This window comes from Arachis ipaensis, chromosome B7 (assembly GCF_059453495.1).
Source record: "Arachis ipaensis isolate K30076 ecotype BB chromosome B7, ASM5945349v1, whole genome shotgun sequence".
Lineage (NCBI taxonomy): Eukaryota > Viridiplantae > Streptophyta > Magnoliopsida > Fabales > Fabaceae > Arachis > Arachis ipaensis.
Window position 1 is genome coordinate 71070756 of NC_142442.1, and position 19100 is coordinate 71089855.

A 19100-nucleotide genomic window follows, 5' to 3' on the forward strand; every position below is an offset into this window, starting at 1 on the left:
ATGTTTCTTGCTTGAGTCTAGTGTCAATTTTTAAGTTTGGTGTCAAGTGCATCTTTTTAATTTTTCATTAAAATTTTTGAAAACTCATGCATTTGTTCTTCATGGTCTTCAAGTTGTTCTTGATGAATTTCTTTGATTGATCTCTAAATTTTTCTTGTTTGGTGTCTTTTCTTGTTTTTCATATGCATTTTAGAATTATTAGTGTCTATAGAGTAAATTTTTTAGTTTGGTGTCTTGCATGTTTTCCTTTTCTTAAAAATTTTCAAAAATAAGTTCTTGGTGTTCATCTTGATCTTCAAAGTGTTCTTGCATGCATTGTGTGTTTTGATTTATAATTTTCATGTTTTGAGTCTTTTTGTTGTTTTTCTCTCTCTTCATAAAAATTCAAAAATAAAAAAAAATATCTTTCCCTTATTCTTTTCATAAATTTTGAAAATTTTGAATTGATTTAGTCAAAAAGTTTTAAAATTTAGTTGTTTCTTATTAGTCAAGTCAAAAATTTCAATTTAAAAATCCTATCTTTTCAAAACTTTTTCAAAAAATCAAATCTTTTTCAATTTTTTTTTAATATTTTCGAAAATTTCAAAATGATTTTCAAAAATCTTTTTCTTATTTTTGTTTCATATTCTCAAATTCATTGCTAACTTTTAATATTTTGATTCAAAAATCTCAAGTTGTTACTTGCCTATTAAGAAAGGTTCATTCTTTAAATTTTAAAATCCTATCTTTTAGTTTCTTGTTAGTCAAGTAATCAACTTTAATTTTCAAAAATCAAATCTTTTTAATTTCCTTTTTAAATCTTTTTCAAATTAAATTTCAATCATATCTTTTTCAATTTCAATCATATCTTTTTCAAAATCAATTTCAAAATCTTTTCTAACTTCTCACCCTTTCAAAATTGATTTTCAAATTAACCACTTAACTTTTTGTTTGATTTTAAAAGTTTACTATTTCAATCATATCTTTTTCAAAACTACCTAACTACTTTTCTCTCTCTTATTTTCGAAAATCACTAACTTCTTTTTCAAAAATTTCTTTTCATTAACTAATTGTTTTAAATTTTACCTTCTTAAATTTCGAATTCTAATTAATAGTCAAAATAAAAACAAAAAATATTTTTATTTCATTTTATTTTTAATTTTCGAATTCTTCCCCCTCTCATCTCTTTCTATTTATTTATTTATCTACTAACACTTCTCTTCTACTCATAATTCGAACCCCCCTCTTCTCCCCTGTGTTCGAATTTTTTTTCTCTTCTCTTCTTCTACTCAAAAAAGGGAATCTCTATACTGTGACATAGAGGATTCTATATTTTCTTTTCTGTTCTCTTCTTTTTCATATGAGTAGGAATAAGGATAAGAACATTCTTGTTGAAGCTGACCCTGAACCTGAAAAGACTCTGAAGAGGAAGCTAAAGCACAACTCTCTAGAGAAAGCCTGACAGAAATTTTCGAAAAAGAAGGAGACATGGCCGAAAATAATAACAATAGTGGAGATGCAAGGAAGATGCTTGGTGACTTTATTGAACCATCTTCTAACTTCTATGGAAGAAGCATCTCACTTCCTGCGATTGGAGCAAACAATTTTGAGCTTAAGCCTTAATTAGTTTCTCTAATGCAGCAGAATTGCAAGTTTCATGGACTTCCAATGGAAGATCCTCATCAATTTTTAGCTGAATTCTTACAAATATGTGACACTGTCAAGACCAATGGAGTTGATCCCGAGGTCTACAGGCTTATGCTTTTCCCTTTTGCTGTAAGAGACAGAGCTAGAACATGGTTGGATTCACAACCTAAGGATAGCCTGAACTCTTGGGATAAGCTGGTTAGTGCTTTCCTGGCCAAATTCTTTCCTCCTCAAAAGATGAGCAAGCTTAGAGTGAAAATCCAAACCTTCAGATAGAAGGAAAGAGAATCCCTCTATGAAGCTTGGGAAAGATATAAGCAACTGATCAAAAGGTGTATTACTGACATGCTTCCAGAATAGAGCATCATAAGTATATTCTATGATGGTCTGTCTTAGTTGTCAAAAATTTCATTGGACTATTCTGCAGGAGGATCTCTTCACGTGAAAATCCCTGCAGAAGCTCAGGAACTCATTGAAATGGTTACAAATAACCAGTTCATGTACACCTCTGAGAGGAATCCTGTGAACAATGGGACGCCTCAGAAGAAGGGAGTTCTTGAAATTGATACTCTGAATGTCATATTGGCTCAGAACAAAATATTGACTCAGCAAGTCAATATGATTTCTCAGAGTCTAAATGGATTGCAAGCTACATCCAACAGTACTAAGGAAGCATCTTCTGAAGAAGAAGCTTATGATCCTGAGAACCCTGCAATGGCAGAGGTGAATTACATAGGAGAACCCTATGGAAACACCTATAATTCTTCATGGAGAAATCATCCAAATTTCTTATGGAAGGATCAACAAAAGCCTCAACAAGGCTTCAATAATAATGGTGGAAGAAACAGATTTAGTAATAGCAAGCCTTTTCCATCATCTTCTCAGCAACAGACAAAGAATTCTGAACAGAGCCATTCTGGCCTGGCAACCATAGTCTCTGATCTATCCAAGACCACACTAAGTTTCATGAATGAAACAAGATCCTCCATTAGAAATTTGGAGGCACAGGTGGGTCAGCTGAGTAAGAAGATTACTGAAACTCCTCCCAGTACTCTCCCAAGCAATACAGAAGAAAATCCCAAGAGAGAGTGCAAGGCCATAACCATGACCAACATGGCCGAACCTGGAGAGAGTGAGGAGGACGTGAGTCCCAGTGGGAAAAGCCTCATGGGACGTCCTCTGGACAGAAAGGAGTTTCTCTTTGAGGAACCAAAGGAATCTGAGGCTCATACAGAGACCATAGAGATTCCATTGAACTTCCTTCTGCCATTCATGAGCTCTGATGAATATTCTTCCTCTGAAGAGGATAAAAACATCATTGAAGAGCAAGTTGCTAAATATCTAGGAGCAATCATGAAGCTGAATGCCAAGTTATTTGGTACTAAGACTTGGGAGGATGAACCCCCTTGTTAACCAATGAACTGAATGCATTAATGAGGCAGACATTACCACAGAAGAAATCGGATCCCGGAAAGTTCTTCATACCTTGTACCATAGGCACCATGACCTTTGAGAAGGCTCTATGTGACCTTGGGTCAGGGATAAACCTCATGCCACTCTCTCTAATGGAGAAACTGGGAATCTTTGAGGTACAAGCTGCAAGAATCTCATTAGAGATGGCAGATAAATCAATAAAAAAGGCTTATGGACTAGTAGAGTACGTGCTAGTGAAGGTTGAAGGCCTTTACATCCCTGCTGATTTTATAATCCTAGACACTGGGAAGGATGAGGATGAATCCATCATCCTTGGCAGACCCTTTGAAGTTCAGAATGATTGGCATCCATATGAACTCAGAATTCAGATAGTGTTATTGATTCTCCTAGTTCAGTATGTTGATTCTTGAACATAGCTACTTTATGAGTCTTGGCCATGACCCTAAGCATTTTGTTTTCCAGTATTACCACCGGATACATAAATGCCACAGACACATAACTGGGTGAACCTTTTCAGATTGTGACTCAGCTTTGCTAGAGTCCCCAGTTAGAGGTGCCCAGAGTTCTTAAGCACACTCTTTTTGCTTTGGATCTCGAATTTAACTGCTCAGTCCCAACCTTTTCACTTGACACCTTCACGCCACAAGCACATGGTTAGGGACAGCTTGATTTAGCCGCTTAGGCCAGGATTTTATTCCTTTGGGCCCTCCTCTCCATTAATGCTCAAAGCCTTGGATCCTTTTTACCCTTTGCCTTTTAGTTTAAAGGGGTTATTGACTTTTTCTGCTTGCTTTCTTTTTTTTTTCTTTTTTTTTCTTTTTCTTTATTTTATATATATATATATATATATATATATATATATATATATATATATATATATATATATATATATATATATAATAATTTTTTTTGCAAGCTTCGTGTTTTTCACTGCTTTTTCTTGCTTCAAGAATCAATTTTATGATTTTTCAGATTATCAATAACATTTCTCTTTTTTCATCATTCTTTCAAGAGCCAACAATTTTAACATTCATAAACTTCACTATAAAAAATATGCACTGTTCAAGCATTCATTCAAAAAACAAAAAGTATTGCCACCACATTTAAGTAAATAAGCCTACTCTTAAAATTAACTCAATTTCTCATGCAATACATCACTTCTGTATTTTTTATTTGAATTTAAGCTCAGTGAGTAATACGTGAGACATATTTTAAAGCAATTAAGAGAAAACTAAACTAGACATAGGATTCTAACTAATAAAGGATCATGCAACAAACAAAGCAAAAATAGTAGAAAACCAGAACATAATATAGAAAAAGAGAGGAGAAATAAAAAATGAAAGGAACTCAACCACCTTAGTTAACCTAGCGGTCGTTTTATTCTTCAGGTTGTGTTTCTCCGTGAAGATGATTCGCCTCCCTTTGGTGCCATTAAAAATAAACAGAAAACTCATAAGCGAAGCGTCAACACCAAAATTAAAGGTTTGCTTGTCCTCAAGCAAAGAAAATCTAAAAACAGAGAGGGACATAAAAAGTGCACGGAGGAAAAACAAAAATTAATATAAAAAAGAAAAATGATAAAAGAATAAAAAAAGTTAAAATAAAGAATATATATATATATATATATATATATATATATATATATGTATTGTATTTTTTTTTTGAATTTTTATATTGTATTTTTTTCTATATTTTTTTTAATTATCCGGTTCCTGTTCTGAAATAGCTGCATGATCAGAAAATTAGTAAGAACTCAATCAAAATCAAATAAGGAAGAAAACTACTACTACGAAAAAAATAGCTAAGGATACGAAATTATCGGGTTGCCTCCCGACAAGCGCTTCTTTAACGTCACTAGCTTGACACTTGATTATTGAAGTTTCTTCCTTTTCTTCCAGTTGATTAAAAGAAATGTCTCCAAGGGGGAAGAGGTGAAGATTAGTGCCCCCTGATATGAAGTCCTCCTAACAAGCTTTCTTTTACTGTGATTAGCTTGATTCACCTTGCTTGTTGGGGTAGAGGTTGGATTGCTTTTTGTTGACCTTTTCTTCTTCATGGATATTTTCTTCTGTTTCTTGGTCATAATCCCCTTTTCAGTGCTTCCCTTTGATGACAAGTCATCTTAGCCTAGTTTCACTAGCCTTTTTCTTTTGTTTTCAATTGATTTATGCACTTTCTTGAGCCATAAGCAAGCCAATTCGGTAGATTTTCATGCTTCCTTTGATTTAATCAACCATAGATGAATCAATGCAATTTCATGAGGTTTTATGCTATAATTGTCACATATTATGAAAGAATGAATATCTCATGATTTTGAGCATAGCTTTGATGTGCTTGGTTTATTAATGATAGGTGAAGAAAGCTTGGAGAAAGGTTGAAGAAAGAAGGAATGGCTAGGAGGAAGAGAGGACAAAAAGTTTGAGCAAAAGTTTGCCTCAAACTTTAGCTCAAACTTTTGGAATAAGTGAAAACGAACCAGGGAGCAAAAAGCTTGACCAAAAGTTTGCCTCAAACTTTTGTGCAAACTTTTGGGCAAAAAGCTTGAGCAAAAGTTTGCCTCAAACTTTTTGGAAAACTTTTGGCATCACAAATCAACACCTTGGAGAGCAAAAGTTTGCGCCAACGTTTGCCTCAAACTTTTTGGCAAACATTGGCGCCATGAACAACACACCCTGGAGAGCAAAAGCTTGCGCCAACGTTTGCCTCAAACTTTTTGGCAAACGTTGGCGCCATGAGTGTGCAGGGGGGAGCCAACGTTTGAGCAAAAGTTTGACCCCAAACTTTGGCTCAAACGTTGGTAGCAGCAAAGATGGGGTGGCTGATATGAAAAGTTTGAGTAAAAGTTTGCCTCAAACTTTTACTCAAACTTTTACTCAAGCTTTCATGATTCCAAACCCGGTTCACTTCGGTTCTTCTCCAAACTCCAAGAGCAATCAACCAAGGCCTCTATCAACCCAATTCCATCAAGAGCAAAGGCCCAATTGAAGGCTTGAAGACTATTTGAAGAAAGTGTATAAATAGCATAGGATTTAAGTTTTCGGGGAGCTTTCCTTTTAGTTTTCATAGAGAGTTTTCGGAGAGCTTTTTGTGTGGAGTGAATTTTAATTTCTAAGTCTCGGGGAAGGAGAATTGAATTCCCTTCCTCTTAGTTTTCTTGCTTTCAATTTCAATTACAATTGTCTTGGATCTTGGGTTGGAGAATTGAAGGAATTCTGTTTCAATCTCATCCTGAGACCTCTCTGTTTCTTTACTGCACAATTGAATTTAAATTTCTGTTAATTGCTTCTTCATCTACTTTCTCTGCAATTTACATTTCCTTTGCAATTGTTCTTGTTGGATCTAGGAAGGCATTGAGATCTAGACTTGGTTATCTAGTCTCTTGGGTCCTGAGATCTGAATTATCATTTTACATTCTCTGTTTACTGCTTTCAAGCTCATTTACATTTCTGTTTCAAGATCCAATTCAATCCAATTCATCTTCCACTCTTATGTTTGTTGAATTTTACTTTGCCTTGTTTAATTTCTACAAATCCAATTCCCAATTCCCTTTACAATTCAAGCCATTTACATTTCTTGCACTTTAAGATTCTGCAATTTATATTTCTTGCGTTCTAAGTTTCTGCCATTTAATTTCTTGTTCTTTAAGATTCAGCATTTTAAATTTCAGTTCTCTTTAATTTCATGCAATTTACCCATTCCCTTTACTTTCTATGCAATTTAAATTCTGCAAATCACAAATCTCTCAACCAAATCTTGATTCGCTTGACTAAATCAACCACTAAACTAAAATTGCTCAATCCTTCAATCCCTGTGGGATCGACCTCACTCCCGTGAGTTATTATTACTTGATGAGACCCGGTGCACTTGCCGGTGAGTTTTGTGTCGGATCGTTTTCCGCACATCAAGTTTTTGGCGCCGTTGCCGGGGATTGAAATAGATTGACAATGATTAAGTGAAGTGGAGATCTAGATCTAGCATTTTTATTTTCTGTTTCTTTAACTTTGACTAACACGCTAACTGTTTGAATTTTTGCCTAAGCTAACTAATATTTCAATTCAGCCATGGATTGAAGTGTTATTGCTTTTCTGGTATTGTGTGATTCTTGTGTTTTGCTTGTATGTCAGATACAAGAAGAGAGATCCCTACCTTTCATGAAACTGACGAAAGAATCCTCCGAAGGCTAAGAAGAGAAGCAAGAGAAAAAAATGTTGCTGGAGAGGAAGAATCAGATGAAGAATATCATGAATTGGAGGAACACTCAACAAATCCAACAAATCCACCAGTGAGAATGGCCAACAATAATGGTCAACCACAGAGGAGAGTCTTGGCTTCATATACATTTGCTAATCCAAGGCATTGTGGGAGTAGCATCCTTACCCCAAATGTCGATGCAAATAACTTTGAATTGAAGCCCCAACTCATCACCTTGGTGCAGAACAACTGTTCTTATGGAGGAGGCCCCTTGGAAGATCCAAACCAACACATATCCACCTTCCTGAGGATATGTAACACAGTGAAGACCAATGGTGTACATCCTGACAGTTACAAATTGTTGTTGTTTCCATTTTCCCTGAGGGACAAATCTACTCAATGGTTGGAGTCATTTCCAAGAGAAAGCATCAACAATTGGAAGGATCTAGTGAGCAAGTTCTTAGCAAAGTTTTATCCTCCTCAAAAGATCATCAGGCTCAAAACAGAGGTTCAAACATTTACTCAGATGGATGGAGAGTCATTGTATGAAGCATGGGAGAGATACAAAGCTTTACTCAGGAAGTGTCCACCAGAGATGTTTAATGAATGGGATAAACTCCAAAATTTCTATGAAGGACTGACAATGAAAGCTCAAGAGGCACTTGACTATTCAGCAGGAGGCTCGATGCAACTTATGAAGACAGCTGAAGAAGCTCAGAACCTCATTGATATGGTGGCAAACAATCAATACTTCTTTGCTCATCAGAGACAACGCCAACCATCACTAAGGAAAGGAGTGTTAGAAATGGAAGGGTGGACACCATCCTAGCTCAAAACAAGATAATGCAACAGCAGATTCAAGAACAATTTGAGCAGATGGCTAAAAAGATTGATGGTTTACAAGTTGCAGCAGTGAATACAAGCCAACCATCAATCACATGGGGACAAAATGAAGAAAACCAAGAAAATGAGCAGCAGGAACAACCTCAATATGTGCACAACCAAGGCTCAGGCCAAAATGAGGTTTATGGTGACACCTACAATCCATCCTGGAAGAACCATCCAAATCTCAGATGGGGAGATAACCACACCCACAGCCAGCAACCGTGGCAGAAAAACTCAAACCAAAACAACTCAAGAAACACAACTTACTCAAACCACGACCAGCAAAACGCTAATAATAATCAATACAAGAAACCACAAAATACATATCAACCACCCCACCACAATCCACAAACTCATCAAAATAGCATTTCCGCACCAACATCTAACCCCCAAAACTACCACACTACCCCTACAAATAACTTCCAGCAACCACATTCCACCCCCATCATACCACCAATATACCATCATGAAAGTAGAATTTCAAGTCTTGAGGCAGCCATACAAGCAATTGCTCAGTCCACTCAAAGCTTGGTCAAAGTGTAAGAGAGAAATGAAGCTACCATGAAGAGCCTTGAACGACAAGTGGGACAATTGGCCAAACAAGCTGAACGGCCAACCAATGTTCTCCCAAGTGATACAATCTCCAATCCAAAGGACAAAGGAAAAGCTACAAAGTGGGAGGAGTGCAAAGCAATCATAGTGGAAAGTGAAAAGACTAGGGAGAAGGAAGCCATCAATCAAGAAGAACACAACAGAGAAGTTCCACAAGAAGAGACATAAGAGAGAAGTGAAGAGGAGAGAAAGACCAAGAATGCAAAAAGCTCAAAGAAAGATGTGGACATCCTTGAAACACAGCTACAAGAGAAGAAGGAAGGGGTGAAGCCAGATGTCCCCAAACTTCCGTACCCTCAGAGGTTCAAAAAAGAAAACGAGGATAAGCAATACTCAAAATTCCTGGATATATTCAAGACTCTCAGCATCAATATTCCTTTCTTAGAAGCACTTGAACAGATGCCATTATATGCCAAATTTATGAAAGAAGTACTCACAAAGAAAATATCCCTGAAGGAAGGACAGATTGTTGAGATGACAAAGGAATGTAGTGCTATCCTCCAAAGAGAGTTGCCAGAGAAGAAAGATGATCCTGGGAGTTTTTACATACCTTGCACCATAGGAAACATAACAATTGAGAAGTCATTTTGTGACCTCGGTGCAGGTATAAACTTGATGCCTTTGTCTCTAATGAGGAAACTTCAAATTTCTGAGCTGAAGTCCACACGAATAGTTCTCCAAATGGCTGACAAATCCATTAAGCAAGCACTGGGAGTTGTGGAGAATGTGTTGGTAAAAGTGGAAAAATTCTTTCTCCCAGCTGATTTTGTTATCCTGGATATGGATGAAGACCCTAACACTCCCATCATCCTGGGGAGGCCTTTCCTGGCTATGGGCAGAGCATTGATAGATGTTGAAAAAGGAGAATTGTTGTTAAGAGTGCATGATGAGCACCTAGCATTCCATGTTTTTAAAATCCTGCATGAGCCTACTCAAGAAGAAGATTGTATGAAGGATAAGGCCAAGGATCAAAGTTTGAAGGAGGCATTCAATGAGTTAACTCCAAGACTTCTACATCCATGCTTGAAAGAAGTAGAGATGGTGCAACAGACCAAAGAAATCAAGGAGGAACTAGATCCAAAACCCCCAGATGAGAACCTCAACATTCCAGATAAAGAACCACCAAGGCATGAATCATCTCTTAAGAAAGAAGAGAGGAAGAAGAGGCCAAAAGGGTGGAAAAATAAGAAAATCCCCACTGAAGGCTTTTCACCAGGGGATAAAGTAGTGTTAAACACCCAACCAATGAAGGTGTCCCCACAATCATCTGAATGCTATACTGTGAACCGGATCCTTTCACTTGAACACCTAGAGATCATCAAAGAGGAGACCGGAAGAAAGTTCACAGTAAGAGGAGAAAAGCTGAGGCACTATGATTTTCAACCTCCATGATCAAAAGAACAAGATGTCAAGCTAGTGACATTAAAAGAGCCCTTGTTGGGAGGCAACCCAACCTGAGGTAATTTTCTTTTCATAGCTTTTTCAATAAAAATGTTGAATAATTAAGTATGTATTGCAAGGAGCTAAGTTTGGTGTTGCACACCAAAACAATTTAAGGGAGAATGAAGGATTCTAAGTTTGGTGTTCCACCAAAATCTCATTTAAAAGCACATTCTCACCTTCTGCACAAAGGGTTACTAGCTCCAAGAAATCTGATAAATCATTAAATCATTGTCTGTTTCTAGTTTTTAGTTTTATTACCTTTAGCAAAGACTTAGGTTTTCACATATGGTTATTTTAATGCATAAGAAACATGGCAAGGGACTAAGTTTGGTGTTCACACACCAAAATAAGTTCAAAAGCCTACAAGAAAGTCTTGCACACTAACCAGTCACCTAAGGGCTTGAGAAACAAGCAACTTCCATTAACACTGCAGGAATTCAATCACTCTCTTGGGAGGACTACACACCGTTAGCTGAGAGAAAGAAGAAGAAGCCACCAAGAGGTTGTATTGTCACTTAACTCCATCAGCATTAAATTGCTCTAAATTGGAAGTGTGAATATGCCCATCTTAACAGTAACTGTTAGTTTAGTAGTCTTTGCATCATTTCTGTTTTAATTTAAAATAAGAAAGCTAGCCTAAGTGTATGCTTGTATGTTTACTTTCACTTAACAAAAAGCATGTTTTGTCCCCTGCATCTTTAATTCAATAAAAGAAATGTTTGAATGTGAAGTGAGATAGTTCTCTGTTAGAAAGAAGTACAATAAAAGTAAGTGGTGGTATGTATGTGTGATTGTATGATAGCTCACTTTTAGTGAATAAAAGAACCAGACTGTCTCCTTTTAAGTAGAAAGTAGCTCACTGTCTATGAATCTCAATAAAATAAAAGTCCTTGGTTAAAAAGAAAAACAAAAAAAAAGAGAAAAGAAAAAAGCCAAAAATGGCAACAGAACAAAAGAAAAACAAAAAGAAACAAAGCTAGACACCAATAGCTTGAACCTTAGAATATATGCCTGTGGTGTCTTTGTACTAGGATCTGCTTGGATTATTAAGCTCTTTAGAGTGCATCAACACTTGGTGACTTGGGTTAACTAACCCGGGATCATCAGCTGAAAGTCCACTATCAAGAGCAACCTAACTACAAGGCATTTAGTAACCCAAAGAGGTGCTGGGCATCAATGTTTTAAGAAGGAATGTGAGCCAAGTGTCTATAGTGAATAATGTGTCAAGTATAAAGAAATCAATGAACTTGTTACACATGACACTCAAATAAAGCTTATGAACAAAATAATAGCCAAGGATAAAGGAATAATGAGAGGTCATAGCAGTGTGTTGCTTGATGCTTGAAGAAGACTTTCTAGGCCTAAGAGTCAATAAGAAGTGAGTGTTTACATATCCACATAAAACCCCATGAACTACCAATAATACTCTGCTAGCATGAACATCATCTTCCATTTCATTCTTTCTTCTCAATAATTCATTTCTTGCTTGGGGACAAGCAAGCTTTAAGTTTGGTGTTGTGATGACAAGTCATCTTAGCCTAGTTTCACTAGCCTTTTTCTTTTGTTTTCAATTGATTTCTGCACTTTCTTGAGCCATAAGCAAGTCAATTGGGTAGATTTTCATGCTTCCTTTGATTTAATCAACCATAGATGAATCAATGCAATTTCATGAGGTTTTATGCTATAATTGTCACATATTATGAAAGAATGAATATCTCATGATTTTGAGCATAACTTTGATGTGCTTGGTTTATTAATGATAGGTGAAGAAAGCTTGGAGAAAGGTTGAAGCAAGAAGGAATGGCTAGGAGGAAGAGAGGACAAAAAGTTTGAGCAAAAGTTTGCCTCAAACTTTAGCTCAAACTTTTGGAATAAGTGAAAACGAACCAGGGAGCAAAAAGCTTGACCAAAAGTTTGCCTCAAACTTTTGTGCAAACTTTTGGGCAAAAAGCTTGAGCAAAAGTTTGCCTCAAACTTTTTGGCAAACTTTTGGCATCACAAATCAACACTCTGGAGAGCAAAAGTTTGCGCCAACGTTTGCCTCAAACTTTTTGGCAAACGTTGGCGCCATGAACAACACACCCTAGAGAGCAAAAGATTGCGCCAACGTTTGCCTCAAACTTTTTGGCAAACGTTGGCGCCATGAGTGTGCAGGGGGGAGCCAACGTTTGAGCAAAAGTTTGACCCCAAACTTTGGCTCAAACGTTGGTAGCAGCAAAGATGGGGTGGCTGATATGAAAAGTTTGAGTAAAAGTTTGCCTCAAACTTTTACTCAAACTTTTACTCAAGCTTTCATGATTCCAAACCCGGTTCACTTCGGTTCTTCTCCAAACTCCAAGAGCAATCAACCAAGGCCTCTATTAACCCAATTCCATCAAGAGCAAAGGCCCAATTGAAGGCTTGAAGACCATTTGAAGAAAGTGTATAAATAGCATAGGATTTAAGTTTTCGGGGAGCTTTCCTTTTAGTTTTCATAGAGAGTTTTCAGAGAGCTTTTGGTGTGGAGTGAATTTTAATTTCTAAGTCTCGGGGAAGGAGAATTGAATTCCCTTCCTCTTAGTTTTCTTGCTTTCAATTTCAATTACAATTGTCTTGGATCTTGGGTTGGAGAATTGAAGGAATTCTATTTCAATCTCATCCTGAGACCTCTCTGTTTCTTTACTGCACAATTGAATTTAAATTTCTGTTAATTGCTTCTTCATCTACTTTCTCTGCAATTTACATTTCCTTTGCAATTGTTCTTGTTGGATCTAGGAAGGCATTGAGATCTAGATTTGGTTATCTAGTCTCTTGGGTCCTGAGATCTGAATTATCATTTTACATTCTCTGTTTACTGCTTTCAAGCTCATTTACATTTCTGTTTCAAGATCCGATTCAATCCAATTCATCTTCCATTCTTATGTCTGTTGAATTTTACTTTGCCTTGTTTAATTTCTGCAAATCCAATTCCCAATTCCCTTTACAATTCAAGCCATTTACATTTCTTGCACTTTAAGATTCTACAATTTACATTTCTTGCGTTCTAAGTTTCTGCCATTTAATTTCTTGTTCTTTAAGATTCAGCACTTTAAATTTCAGTTCTCTTTAATTTCATGCAATTTACCCATTCCCTTTACTTTCTATGCAATTTAAATTCTGCAAATCACAAATCTCTCAACCAAATCTTGATTCGCTTGACTAAATCAACCACTAAACTAAAATTTCTCAATCCTTCAATCCTTGTGGGATTGACCTCACTTCCGTGAGTTATTATTACTTGATGCGACCCGGTGCACTTGCCGGTGAGTTTTGTGTCGGATCATTTTCCGCACATCACCCTTGGTTATCTTCACTTCTTTGATATCAACATGTGGGTGTTGTGTGATGGTTAGAGTGTACCATTCATCAAGAACTTCTTGAATTGGTGGTTCAATAAACTCACCCTCCATGCCACTCTCTGCATCATTGGAGTGTAGATTCCCATAATTATTTTCATCCCTTGCAACCTCCTTTGTTTGTGCATCTTCCTTCTTTGTTGGTGCATCAACCTCCTTTGTTTTTGCATCTTTTTCTTCTTCCATGTGTGAGGATGGAAAGTTCTCTAATTCATTGGAGTATGAACTCCTTTGATTGATTTCTTCACTTTCTTCTATAGGATCTTGTATTGTATCTCTTGGGAAGAAATTTGCTTGCTCCTCTTCTTGTGACTTGATAATCAACTGCACATGTTTCTCTACATTTTTGACACTCGTCTTTATATCATGTAAGAATTCTTTCATGAGAAGCTCAAGATCTGATGGTATTTGAGATGAATAAGGAGGAGATGATGGTTCTTGATAAGAATAAGAAGGAGGTGATGATTCTTGATAAGAGTAAAAAGAGGATGGTTCTTGGTAAGAATAGGTAGATGGTGGCTCTTGATATGGGTAGAAAAATGATGGTTCTTAGTATGTATATGGAGATGGTGGTTCTTGATATGAATAGGGAGGTGGTGGCTCTTGATAGTTGAAATATGGAGCACTGAAGTTTCTTTGGTTTTGACTTTGCCAACCAAAATTTGGGTAGTTTCCCCATCCACAATAATATGAATCACTACTCGGGTGTGAGTAGTAACTCATATTATCTCTCTCCATTATTTTTCCTTAGCATACAATACCAAACAGAATTAAACGTGTCATGTGGCAAACAGAAAAGTAAAGAAAAAATAACAGAATTCTAAAAATTAAAATAAGAAAAATTAAAATAAAACTAATTAGGAAACACCAAACTTAATTTCAGAAATTAAGAAAAATATTAGTACTATTTGTTTATTTAAATTTTTTTTACTTATTTAATTTTTCTTTTGAAATTAAAGACAGAAATAAAATAAAACTAATAAAATATAAAAAAATAAAATAAATTAATAATGAACAAAAACAAAACGAAAATAAACGAAAGTAAAAAAAAAGGAAAAAAAAAGAAACGACGTACAGTTTTTGAAAAGAATAAAAAATTAATAAAAGAAAGTGAAATCAAACGGTGGAATAGGAAAACAAACGAAAAGCAAGAGAAAAAAAAACATAGAAAAAATGAAAATAGAAATTAATAATATTAAAATAAAACTACTTAAAAAAAACGGGACAGGGGGTTAACAAACGAAAAAAAAGGAAGGGACGTTAAAGGGAAAATAATGGAAAATAAAATTAAAAAAATTAATAATACTAAAAAAAAATCAATTAAAAGAAAAATTATCTAATCTAAGCAATCAAACAACGAATAGTTGTTAATCACAATCAATCTCCGGCAACGGCGCCAAAAACTTGATGCGGTATTTCTAACCCACAAATTAACCGGTAAGTGCACCGGGTCGTACCAAGTGATACCTTACGTGAGTAAGGGTCGATCCCACGAGAATTGATGGATTAAGCAATAATAGTATTTGATAGGCTTAGTTAGACAAACAGAAAATAGTGTTTTGAAGTTTAAAAGCATTAACAGTAAATTTAGAATATTAAAGATAGGCAGATAAATAAGTTGGGAATAAAATATTGAGAAGGCAGTTAAGGCTTCAAAGTTATCTATTTTTCCGGATTTACTTTTCTTACTAACTATTTTAATTATGTAGGATTTAATTTATGGCAAACTATATGTGACTAGACCCTAATTTCTTAGACCTTTCTAGTCTCCTCTAAAATTCATTAACTGTCAATTCCTTGGTCATTTAATTCCAATTAGAAGCTACATGATCAAATTCCAATTTATATACCACAAAAACTCTAATTATCCAAAAATAAAAGGATTATATGTCACGTATCCCGTTGAATCCAGATAATTAAAATTTAGGAGAATATGTTTTCAAGCTGTTGTTCAAGTAAAGAGCTTTTCCAAGTTATACAAGAACTCAAATAGAAAGAGGGTCATACTTCCGTTCCACCCAAATTCATAAGATAAAGAGCGAAAACAATTCTTAAATTATAAATCCATACATGAATTAAAATAGGAAAAGCAATAAAATCAATCTATACAAATAGACAGAGCTCTTAACCTTAACAATGGAGGTTTAGTTGCTCATGGTTCAGAGAGAAAAACTCTGGAATATGGAATGTAAATTTGTATAGAATTGGAAGTCTCTAAATGGAATAATGTTGAGGTGGTATCCCCCTATTTATATCTAATCCTAATTAATTTAAAATCTATCTTTAAAACTAGCATGATATCTTTTTCTATTTTTAAAATTTGAATTTAAATTAGAATTAATCATAGCAATCAGCAAATCTTCAATTGATGGATGGGGACCACTTGGCTTCACTAGGATCCACGCCTAACTTGGGTTTTAGTGCGCCTAACTTGAAGTGGGCAGGACCAATTTCGCGTATTATTGTTGTGTCTTGCGCCTACAGCCTTAGCAGCGAGTTCGGAGAAGAAGTATGGACTATTATATATTGTTGGAAAGCTCTGGAAGTTAGCTTTCCAACGCCACTAGAATCACGTTTATTGGACCTCTGTAACTCGAGTTATTTAGGTTTGAGTGCAGAGAGGTCAGGATTGACAGCATCATTCGCCTTCATCTCTTCTTATGCAGAAACTCCATCAAGTCCAGCTGAATGCTACCTAAAATAAACAGAATTACACAAGACTCAAAGTAGCATCCATATTGGCTAAAAGATAATTAATTCTTGATTAAACTCAACAATTTAAATGCAAATTCACTAGAAAAAGATAGGAAAGATGCTCATGCATCACATATCATATAAGGGACTGAACTTTCTCTCTCCTTGGTCCAAATGAAAATAAAACTAACGAAAAAGAATGTGTATATAATGTATATGTATATTGTTTATAGCTTTTTTTTCTTTCATAAATATTGAAGGTTTGATGTCTGTTCTGTCTTCCTCAAAGCTAATAAGCTATAGGCGGATGGAATAGTTCCCCCAAGAAAGATAAAGAACTTATAAAGTAGGAGGAAAAAGATTCTCTAATATAAGAAAAATTTTTAAAATAATAAAATAAAAATTAATTATCATTTTCATTCAAGAATGATTAGATTTTTTATTTATTTTACCAACTTTTTATTTTAGGAGCTGAATGCAGAATAAAATGAAATTTACAGCGAAGTCAAGTAAGATATTCATAAAATAGTCAAGTAAGATATTCATAAAATAGTGGTTAACTGGTTATAGGTACTATATACACAAATATATGTAATTATCAGCTATTTCTTATGGAGAAATAATCCAATGCCAACATTGAGTCATGAATTGTATATCTATCATTAACAGAAAATTTGTGTCTTTAACTGATAGCAAGTGCATTCATATCTGCATACAAAATATACAAATGTATAACTATGATCATCATTAACAACAATTTTCTAAGATTCTAAAAGCTTCTTGCCATTGTTCATTATTCAATTCTTTGGGGAAGTCAACTAGAAACTTGACATGGAGGTTACCTCTTTTCCCATCGTTTTTAAGGGTTGGCATGCCTTGACCATTAATAACCTTCATATATCCAGGGTATACAACAGTATTCTCAAATGACAAATTCAACTTCTCCCCTCCTAATATAGGAATTGGAAAAGAGCACCTTGTGAGTGCATCTACTAGAGGAATCTCAATACATATTTCCAAGCCATTATTGCCTTCTCTTATAAACAAATTGTGTTTCTTTTCTTCAATTATGAACACTATACCAGCAGGGAAGTATCCAGGTTTCTCATCACCCTTACCCTCAAATTTTATCTTTGTTCCTTTTCTCCATCTTGGCTTCACTTCAATCTTTAAAATCTCAATCTCTTGGACCATTACCCTATTGCAAAATTAGTTAATAGTTTAAAATAGTTCAAATTTTAGAGACTAATAGTTTAAATATTTATTCCTGATTCCAGATGCAAAATCAAAATAGACAAGGGGATCAAAATCAATAAACTGGGGAGAAAACTAATCAAAATATATTATTTATATATAAATAAAGCAAGGAGATCAACAATCTTCAAGTAGGCAAAGAGCAATAATGCTGAAGCAAAGTAGAAATCTTCAAATCAAAGCATCAATATTGAAAGCATTTGCACTTATGTAGTTATGTTAGCAAATGATAGATATCAAATACTGCAATTTTTTGTATTTGTATCATGCCTAATTGCCTATAAAGCATACTATTTCAGATCTCAGATTGTGCTATTTCCTAAGTTTGATTTTATTTTTTCATGTTTAAATTCCTAGTGCTTTTAAGCTAAATTGAGTTTGCATCTTTTTACCCTACATGTTGTCCATATTTCAGATGGGGATTCTTCCAAATTAGCAATGGCTACAAACTTATCTGGGAAAGAACTAAGTAAGGAAATCAAAGGGGTAGTTGGGCCAAGCCAGGAAGCTTTTTGGCTGAAATCTACTTATTCGGAGAAGAAACCTGTGTTAGAAAGGCTAGCAAACATCCTTACCAGCTTTGATCCAGATGATAAAAGGACTCTGGCACCTGAGCTGCAAATGAGTATTGTCCCAAAAGACTTCTATTTTCATGAGTTGGAGAGTGTAGTTAAAATCAAACAAGTAGAGGCTAAAATATTTCAATCACGTGTTGATGATGCAAGAAGAAAAGCTGAAGGGTTGAAACGTATTGCCCTTGCAAAGAGTGGAAAAATTGATGAAGAGTATACTCAGCGAATTGCAAAGCTGCGACTGGGTGAGACAGAGGAAATGCATAGGCAGAAACTCGAAGAACTTCAAGCATTAGAACGAGCACATCTGGAGTATTTCAACATGAAAAGGAGAATAGAGGCAGACATTAAAGATCTTTTATCTAATATGGAAGCTACTAAAAGGTGTTTTTCCCTGTGAAGCTGACAACACTCTAAAATAGTTCTTTCAGGTAAATGTAATCTTCCATCTTATAATTTGTAGGTTTCAATTCCATCTTAATGTTATGAGTTACTGTAGTTTCTGATCCATAGATTGATGTATCTATCTGCTGTTGTAGTTTATTTGGGATTCAAGCTGCTAACCAAGATCTTATACAGAGATTCCAACAGTTAATTACTCTTATTAAACAATTAGAATTACAAAAGCAATTTAAACTAGATTACTATTAAAACACCCTTGCAAGAATTCCCACTATTTGGCTGCATTTGCTAAGCAAAATTTTTCTCTTGTTCAGTCGAGGTAAAAGAATGCAGTTTGCAAATTTTTTATTTTGTTAAACATAAGAATAGGAGAACAGCAGAAAACTGCACATGTAACTAACTTGCAAGACATAAAATACACATTTAAAAAAGGGGGGAGTTACTATTGATAGAACCAACTAACCTCTTCAGCTAACACTTCATTGTTTTTTATTGCATTGAGCCAAAAAGCAAGTACTCCTTTTTCTACAAAACCAAATCAAAATTTTATCAGTGAATGAATTGAAATGTTATTTAAAGAAAAGGTGTGATCTTGTAATTAGTACCTTCATCC

The 19100-nt window shown here is 35.1% G+C and overlaps 1 protein-coding gene across 1 annotated transcript; it reads right to left on the reverse strand.

Moving 5' to 3' along the window:
* Positions 1 to 17006: 17006 nt before the first annotated feature.
* Positions 17007 to 18521, reverse strand: LOC107607280 (uncharacterized). The gene is made up of 4 exons (XM_088494743.1): positions 18269 to 18521; positions 18089 to 18157; positions 17337 to 17457; positions 17007 to 17261 (listed from the first exon to the last, which is right to left on the reverse strand). Exons 1-4 carry the CDS (start codon positions 18376 to 18378, stop codon positions 17007 to 17009), a joined length of 555 nt encoding a protein of 184 aa, XP_088350869.1. The 5' UTR covers positions 18379 to 18521.
* Positions 18522 to 19100: the final 579 nt, after the last annotated feature.

Bases quoted from the DNA above. Each gene is read 5' to 3' on its own strand.
- LOC107607280 (XM_088494743.1), bottom strand. From the start codon at position 18,378: ATGCTTGAAGTTCTTCGAGTTTCTGCCTATGCATTTCCTCTGTCTCAC. The intron at 18,158-18,268 runs GCAATACGTTTC...TCATGAAAATAG, and splicing joins TTTTTCCACTCTTTGCAAGG to AAGTCTTTTGGGACAATACT. The intron at 17,262-17,336 runs GTGTTCATAATT...ATATGTATTGAG, and splicing joins GATACTTCCCTGCTGGTATA to ATTCCTCTAGTAGATGCACT.